The sequence below is a fragment of the Hordeum vulgare genome, chromosome 6H (assembly GCF_904849725.1).
Source record: "Hordeum vulgare subsp. vulgare chromosome 6H, MorexV3_pseudomolecules_assembly, whole genome shotgun sequence".
In the NCBI taxonomy this organism is placed as follows: Eukaryota; Viridiplantae; Streptophyta; class Magnoliopsida; order Poales; family Poaceae; genus Hordeum; species Hordeum vulgare.
Window position 1 is genome coordinate 483,297,063 of NC_058523.1, and position 8,545 is coordinate 483,305,607.

At 45.6% G+C, this 8,545-nt stretch overlaps 2 protein-coding genes across 4 annotated transcripts; one reads left to right on the plus strand and one right to left on the minus strand.

Annotated features, from left to right (window-relative positions):
• On the plus strand, positions 1-2,815 carry LOC123401058 (probable amino acid permease 7). Of its 2 annotated transcripts, XM_045094770.1 has the most exons (5): positions 3-327; positions 977-1,216; positions 1,328-1,421; positions 1,517-1,752; positions 1,832-2,815. In XM_045094770.1, exons 1-5 carry the CDS (start codon positions 213-215, stop codon positions 2,548-2,550), a joined length of 1,404 nt encoding a protein of 467 aa, XP_044950705.1. In that variant the 5' UTR covers positions 3-212; the 3' UTR covers positions 2,551-2,815. The 2 variants fall into 2 exon arrangements, with proteins under 2 accessions (XP_044950706.1, XP_044950705.1); XM_045094771.1 differs by lacking the exon at positions 977-1,216 and having other exon boundaries at positions 1-327.
• Positions 2,705-7,912, minus strand: LOC123401059 (ADP-ribosylation factor GTPase-activating protein AGD12-like). Of its 2 annotated transcripts, none has more exons than XM_045094772.1 (9): positions 7,622-7,912; positions 5,634-5,735; positions 5,414-5,498; positions 5,000-5,075; positions 4,667-4,830; positions 4,457-4,586; positions 4,182-4,298; positions 3,957-4,052; positions 2,705-3,207 (listed from the first exon to the last, which is right to left on the minus strand). In XM_045094772.1, the coding sequence occupies exons 1-9, from the start codon at positions 7,878-7,880 to the stop codon at positions 2,929-2,931; spliced, it is 1,308 nt and encodes a 435-aa protein (XP_044950707.1). In that variant the 5' UTR covers positions 7,881-7,912; the 3' UTR covers positions 2,705-2,928. The 2 variants fall into 2 exon arrangements, with proteins under 2 accessions (XP_044950707.1, XP_044950708.1); XM_045094773.1 differs by lacking the exon at positions 7,622-7,912 and adding an exon at positions 7,487-7,550.
• Between the last annotated feature and the right edge of the window lie 633 nt (positions 7,913-8,545).

Genomic DNA, 8,545 nt, shown 5'->3' on the forward strand with positions numbered 1-8,545 from the left:
GCGGTGGACTGCGGATTGGGACTGCCGGAGGTGCCCGCCATCAGCACCCAACTGACGTATCATATTGTTTTGTACCGTAGTTTTCAACTACCAAACCAACCAGCACAAGGGATTAGAAATATTTCGTTTCTTCTTACTTATATATGAAGCTCATGTGCACAAGTCTCGTATGGAAGGATAGGAGGAACAGGAAACGGAAATAGAGGAAGACCATGGGAGGAGGACGAACAGGAAGAGGAAGAGGCGACCGCCAAGCAGAGCCGCTGCTCGACAAGCTCTCGGGATCCTCTTACGATTTATCCGAGGAGCATCCAGTGAAAAGAACCGGTAAGTCCCTGCATCAAGATTACAATTACATACCTTGCTTTTATACTACTAGACAGATAATTCGTCAGAAGCTACGTATATCATGAGCTTCCAAGTTCCAAACCCAGACCCATGTCTGAAACTTTTGGTTTTTATGTGTTCTTTGCGGTTTGCACCATCCATCCAGCCAGCCATATAGTTTGCTGTTCCACATGATCCATAAACTACAAAAGTGACTATCTGAATCTATATCATACATGTAAATGCCCATGAAAGAAATCTGCCATGGAATACTCAAAGCATGTAGAGGAGACACATTCATGTCATTTACACATCCGGTTCGGTGGTGCTCAGGTTTCAGCGAGAAACTAAAAGCTGCACATCACTGTCAATGATGACACCACCGTAAAAAAAACTGTCAATGATGACACTGGGTTCCACCCTGGGCCTGGCCGGCCACAACAGCGACGCGAAAGCCATTAACCACAATTCCAAAACATATCGCAACTGCTCCTCCGCGTGCCCCTCTCAGGATGACTTCACATACCTCCGCGTGAACCGTCACTTTTGCTTGCACGGCCAGACAATAGGCAGGCACGATGTCTGATTGTGTATGCGTTGCGTGCATTCCACCGACGGGGAGTTTTGATTTGCGGAGCTTCTCTGACAGGCACGGTATGGACGGCGATGGCGCACGTCATCACGGCGGTGATAGGCTCCGGCGTGCTGTCGCTAGCGTGGAGCGTGGCGCAGCTCGGCTGGGTCGGGGGGCCGGCGGCCATGGTGCTCTTCGCCGGGGTCACCGTGGTGCAGTCCTCCCTGCTCGCCGACTGCTACATCTCCCGCGACCCGGAGCGCGGCGCCGCCGTCAGGAACAGGTCTTACGTCGACGCCGTCAAGCTCTACTTAGGTGATCATGCATTCATGGCACATCATTATATATCCGGACCTTATCTTTGCAAGAAAACATTTCATCGATTCCTTACAAGAAAGCATTTCATAAATGTGCGTGCGTGTGCAGGCGAGAAGAGCCAGGTGTTGAGCGGGGTTTTCCTCGGCTTCAGCTTGTTTGGGAACAGCGTGGTGTACACTCTCACCTCGGCGGCTAGTATGAGGTAACCAATAAACTTGTGACCACATTTTTTTTTAAACTTTTTTGGGCGGGTAAACTCGTGATTACTTGGCCATTACTAGTAGGAGTATTTTGCAGGGCGATTGAGAGAGCCAACTGCTACCACAGGGAAGGCCACGGCGCGCCGTGCTGCGCCGCCGCCGGCGGCGGCGGGTCGTCGGACGCCTACTACATGCTCATGTTCGGCCTCGCACAGGCGGCGCTGTCGCAGATACCGGACTTCCACAGCATGGCGTGGCTCTCCGTCTTCGCCGCCGCCATGTCCTTCTCCTACTCCTTCATCGGCTTCGGCCTCGGCGCCGCCAAAGTGATCGGTACACACGCCATGGCACAATGCTTTGCTCCCGCCCACACGTACGTGCGTATCATGACATCTGCCTCGATTTCTTTCAGATAATGGAGTGATCAAGGGGGCGATCGGAGGCGTTTCCCTGGTGTCGCCGACGCAGAAGGTGTGGCGCGTGGCGCAGGCCCTGGGGGACATCGCCTTCGCCTACCCTTTCTCCCTGGTGCTGCTGGAGATCGAGGACACGCTGGGGTCGCCGCCGGCGGAGAGCGAGACGATGAAGGCGGCGTCGAGGGCTAGCATCGCGGTCACCACCTTCTTCTATCTCGGCTGCGGGTGCTTCGGCTACGCGGCGTTCGGGGATGGCACCCCGGGGAACCTCCTCGCCGGCTTCGGGGAGCCCTACTGGCTCGTCGGCCTCGCCAACCTCTGCGTCGTCCTCCACCTCCTCGGCGGCTACCAGGTGTACGCGCAGCCCATGTTCGCGCTCGTGGAGCGGCGGTTCGGCGCCGGCGTCGCGGAGATACCGCTGCTCGGCCGCGTGACCGTGGCTAGGCTGTGCTTCCGCACGGCGAACGTGGCGGCGGCGACGGCGGTGGCCGTGTGGTTCCCCTACTTCAACCAGGTGGTGGGGCTCATCGGCGCCTTCACCTTCTGGCCGCTGGCCATCCACTTCCCCGTCCAGATGTACCTGGCGCAGGGCAAGGTGGCCCCATGGACGCGGCGGTGGATCGCCATCCAGGCCTTCAGCGCCGCCTGCCTGATCGCCTGCGGCTTCGCCTCCGTTGGCTCTGCCATGGGGGTGTTCAGCCCAGAGAGAAGCTAGCAAAGATCAACCGTGCCAAAAAAAAATGTGGCCAATTCATGTACATACATGCGTTTCAATCACTTGATTTTCTTCAGCTGGCAACTGCATCTAAATGGGCATGAAAAGATCCAAAGGGGAACATGCCAGAGGTATTTTTAGCACCAGTGTGACATTAGCAAACACGGGAGTTTTTAGCCTCATCTCTGCACAATACATGTGTCCTTTTAATGTGACAATACAACATGCCGAATCACATGGAGTACATCTGGCAAATTACAAGACATTGTACAGCCTTCATTTTTACACATTTCGGCCATGAGGAAAAGCTAAGCTTCATTAACTAGATATGTTTTGAAGCCATCCAGCATAAAGGGCAAAAGGATACAGCGAGGCTTATTAATCTAGACGAGACCATTCCAGTTCTAACTCCATCTCACCTGATTCTACGTTCTGCAGCTTTAGGTTCACTTCCTGTTTTACCTTTCCCGACGAAATATTGACAATGCTGTCGCTCAACAGGCAATTGTCTCTGGTCATGAACCACCTTCCAATTTGCATGTCTGCGTGACGCGACGGGTCTCCGAAGGCCATGGCAGCTGTGATCATTGGCTTCAGATCTATCTCTGCTTCCCCCATGATATCGTCAGCAGAGAAAGTGTCGTGATCATACACTTCCTGGAAATAGTGAGATTGTATCAGGGAGTGAGAAAAAAAGCATTGTGTTGCCTGATTTGTTACTGTTTGCAAGGACTACATGAATTTATTAAAGAGTTTCTTTTCTCACATATGTGTGTACTTCAATGGTGAGCTATCATTTGAGACATCATGAATCTCTATCGAGAACTACAAGGTGGTAAAATCATAAGGTATTCAACTGCATGTGTACCCTGCCATACCACTGATACCAGCCCATTGGGCACATAAAGTTTTCCAATCGGACAAGTGGACTACAGTTAAATGCATCTGAAGTAATAAGGAATCAAATATATGAATCTTTGCGCTTCCACTGCACAGAAATCTTAACAAAAATGATGATGTTCATAAGGCGCTCTTCATCATGGAATCATCCCTTCGTCTAGTAGTTGGTTCATTAACTAAGGCACCTGTCCATAACTGATACTGATGCAACTAAACCTTATCGACAAGGTATGTCGCAGTTGAAATATGGGAATGTTAATGTGATCAAACCAACTATTTATGAAACTCTTCATTTTGCCATTAATCAAGTACTAATAGTTAACTAGGTTTGCAGTAGTTAAAATCTGTTTATATATAATTGAAATCAGGGAAAGTACAGTAAGGTTTACTGTTGTTTTACATAACTGCAATCATTGATACCTTGTATGTGCTTCACTATTACATGAGTTGCCTGTGAAGAGAAGCAAAAAAAAATTCTGGAGAGTGAATGGTTCCATCAAACTTACAAGTTTTAAAGGTCCATAATTTCGAGGAACTGATAGAGTAAGAACCTCATTCCATACCGGGTTCAGGTCACTCGCTTTAACTGTTGTTTGAGCCTTCTGCATTTAGAACCCAATAGTCGATGTTTTCAAAACAGGTCACCGTAACAAACAGAGAATATATTTTTAACGCAAAAGATGATGCCATGGGCATTAATCCTAGCAAGTGACAATGAAATTAAACTTTACCTGCTCTCCAAGACTTAAAACAACATAAGGATCACTTGTTAGCATATCTCTGACGGCCAACCCAGAACCTTTTACCACTTTAATGTTCAGTTGTCCAACAAATTCTCTTGTATCTTCCTGTGACCATTTGTAAGGGTAAGATTGATTACAGTAATGCAGCTCCAATCAGATATGCTCCACTGCAATTGCTATGCAGCAATCTTTCCAGCACAAGAAAAAAAGAGTTGCATAAATCTGTACGACTGTATTATCTATGTTTCAGCATGAGAACTTACTGGGGCATGCTTCCTTGAAGTGCTAGAGAAACTATTATCCACACTGTTCAGAGAATTGGTAGATTCAAAACCTGCTTTTGAGCTAATGCGCAAACTTGGCTTCAGAAAATCTTGTGTTTCATACTTGGCTCTGTATATTAATTAAGAAGATAAAAGATTAATACTGAAATCCTGATGACATCAGAGAGTGTGAAGTGGAGCAATTACCACCTTATAAATTTGGTACGATATTCCATTGGTGCGTCTGGTCTAGGTTTTGGGTGATCTTTTGGAAGAAAAGCCTCATAAATTGAATTTGCATATGAGTTTCCACCAACCTCAACCATGGAGTCAATATCACTATCAGACCAATCATCCAAAGTCAAGGACAAAACCTGACACGAAGAACAGGTGAAGAATAAAGATAAAACTGAATGTGTCCTTACATATTAGGTACAACCAGAAAAATAATGAAAATAATGAAATAAGATCCACATAGGCCTATTAGTGGAATTAGTCAGGAGAGACAAAAGTGAGAAGAAATTTATTGATGAAATAAATTACGTTTGAAATGTCTGGTCCAAGGGCCCTGTGGACATCTCCACATTTTAAGCAAAGAAATACTCCGATATTAGAAGACCTGAAATGCACAGAGGTAAGGTTAAGATAGAAGCAATGCAGGACCAAACGAAGGTTCCTAGCTTCAGTGTGCTGGCACTGTATTATACTATTATGCAACACGAGTATGATTTAAGAACTATGTGTATGTTACATAACAAACCTATTGTACAGTTTATCTATGTAAAATGAATAATCATTCTGTAAAAAATATATACTCCTTTCGTTTCTTTTTACTCCACATATAAGTTTTGTCTTAAAAGAAACAGAGAGAGTACAACACATCTCTCTTTGACATGGAAAACAAGACCAGTGTATGTATATAATTGATGCCTTAATCTGTGCAACAAAGGCACTTACGCCCATTTGGGGTCAGGTGCACTACAATCAGCACACACTCGATTGTCACTTTTCAGCATGAGATCCTTCAACTTTCGTGCTTTGCCTGAAAAAAATAGTAAAAATTATTGAAGAACTTGCATCTGATATATCAGTTATCAGGACCTCCTATGGTTCTAGAATAATAATATGAGATATGGCATATAATATTATGATGTAGTAGCTAGAATATGTTATGCACCTACGACAGGCTTGGTCAACTTGATGGGTTGGTGACGATTAGCAGAACTCATGTTTGAAGCGAACCTCGGATAACTCACAACAACAAAAAAGATTTCTGCGCCTGCACAAAACATAGAAGGAAGAGTCAATAATCAAATTTAAAATCAAAATAAAAGGCCACAGTAAAACGTTTGTAACCATTTTCAAGTTGCAAACATGATAATATCTTTGATTTTTCCCTCGCAAGAAAGCATCTTCACGATGCATGACAAGTCGGACTCCAGGCCCTCAGCACAACATCAGGTAGCCTAGTTATTATAATAAAATTTAAAGCATACAAGATAGCTGGTTTTGGGCCATAAGCCCATAATAGTTTGGGGGTTTAAGATGCCAAGCTCAGAAATTTCATTCATCAAATAGCTTCCATGCATTCTCATTTTGGCAAAAACTAAACTTGCACAAAATCTGCACATATATGTAACTCAAGATAAAAGTATAAAACACATATGTCAGCTGGCATATAGACAATGGATCCATAGTGCCCATCTGCCTAGTCTCATTTGCTTATTATTTTTAGTGTTAGTGGAAACACATACAGAAATGCTAGAAACAGATACAGAAGCGGATAGTGTTAAATTATGTAGGAGATAAAGATATGAAAGTAAATGTTAGCCTGACAGCAAAACAAACTTCAACTGTGCAAACAAAAACAAAAACTAGTTCAATTGGCCAAGATGGACGTAAATATACAAAAGGAACAGATTGGGATATGCTACAAGGTAGTATAAAACTGTGCATAGGTTTCTACCTTTTGCATCATAACAACAAAATACCACACACATATGTTCAAGCCGTCTCAGTTTCTGTTTATGAAAATAACTCACTGATTCCCTTTTTGCCCAGAATGGAGCTGAACCAGAAAGATTCCATAGTGTTTTCACCCTGGCAGGAAACATTCTACAGGTGCATGAAAAGACCAGTAGAACGTAATAAGCCAACTCAGGCTCAGATTGTGGTTACTGGACTGTAGTGGACCTGAGCTTATTTTATAATCTGCTGTGGACAGCATCTACGAAACTAGAGATATGTAGGTTACAGAAACAATAAAATAGACAAAAGTTGGTTGGATAAGCTGGATTATCATAATCCATCGAAATGCCAAACGCAGCCTCAATCTTCCACGATAAAAACTTGTTGGATAAGCTGGATTATCATAATCCATCGAAATGCCAAATGCAGCCTCGATCTTCCACCATACAGACTTATGACTTGGTTTGGCTTGGCTCGGCCAGGCTACCCCAATGAACTGACCGGCCAGCACACCGAAAGACATGTGATCTCAGGCTCAAAACATACACGTCAGTTTTAGATTAGGTAAGATGAAATACTGATAACTTGTAGAATGCACAGGACGGAGAGACACCATTTCAACGAGGCGCTGAAGTTGTCGGTGGGAAACTCCAACCATGGTTCAGATCTTCGTGAGATAAGTGGATTTGTGGTGTGCGTGCGGTTTGCAAGCGTAGTGATGTGCACGCGTATAGATCTCCCTTGTGATCACGGAACCGAAAATGGGCAGGGTGGAATTTCGCGCAACGAGATAAATGGGGGATTCCAGATAAGTTTAGAGCTGAGATCTTGGTAATCTATCGGCTCGAACTCCACATCAAACGGGGCACCAAATTCATGGTTGCATTCCAACCCGTAACGAGGCGAAATGGCCAACGGATCAGCAGAGGAAACATAAATCAAACGCAATCAAGCGTCCACGCCACCGAACGGGGGCCCAAATCAAACGAGCCATGCCACCAAATAAGCCTACCAAATCGGATCGAGCAATCGAACGATTGCCATGGCATCAAATGAGCCTACCAAATCGAACCGCGTCGGCCGCGCCACATTCTTCCGCGTCGCGGGTCATCGAGAGGCTAATCGCATCTGGGGATTCCAGAACAAACCAAAGCAAGCGGCACCAATCATCGACCAGAAATGAAGGAAAAAACCAACCGGCGGAGGGCGGCGTGGGCGGGTACCGCCGGCGGCTTCGGGGAGGGCGGTGTCGCCGGCGGCGGTGGAGGGATCGCCCCCCGGCTTCGTCGCGCTGGCTCGCGGGCTGTGGTCGCGCAAACGAAGCACGGCGACGTGGGGGGAACCAGGTGGGTTGGGGGTGATGTGGGGATCCCGTGCTATTATTACTCTCCCAGTGGTATATTTCTGCAAGTTTTGTCATTCGTGGACGGCCAGGGCGGCCATGGGCCATTGCCATTCCCACGGGCGCCTGCTGTTACGCACCTGAGCTTCTTTTTGCCAGGTGCCCTGGTCGAAACGCTCCGGTGCTAATATTTTTCTCACCTTTGAAAAAGACATGGAGTGAAAAATTGGTGGGTATTTAAAAATCAGGTTCTCACATTATCATGTTGTTAGAAGTTATTCAGAAACAAAACATGCACAAAACAATTGGTGTACCAGGAATTTGAACACGTAATTATCAGTTCAATTGCCAAGGAAACGCGGGAGCGGTCACATACTAGGTCTTCCGATAAATCAAAAGGTCCAAAAGAAAATTTTAAATCGGGTTCGATATAATCGAACGATCATGAATAGACCGGCTAATTTTTTCATCCCTTGTGAGGCCTTTCAACAGACTGTCTGATTTTTTCCATCCCTTATGATGGCTTTCAACGAGGATGGGATGGTTTCCTACCGCCCTCATACCGGGTGTTTTTTTTTTCTTTAAGCGATGTTGGTCTTTTAAAAACCTCTTATCATGAATAGCATTATTAGGATAACGTTGGGGATAGTAGATATTGCGTGTCAGAATTTCTTTATTCCAAAACTTTTTGAGACTCACCGCATTACTCGGTATAACCCATTGTAGTCATTAAGGTTCAAGTCTAAGGGCATATGTTCTTAGACTTGGCCCCATTGCTA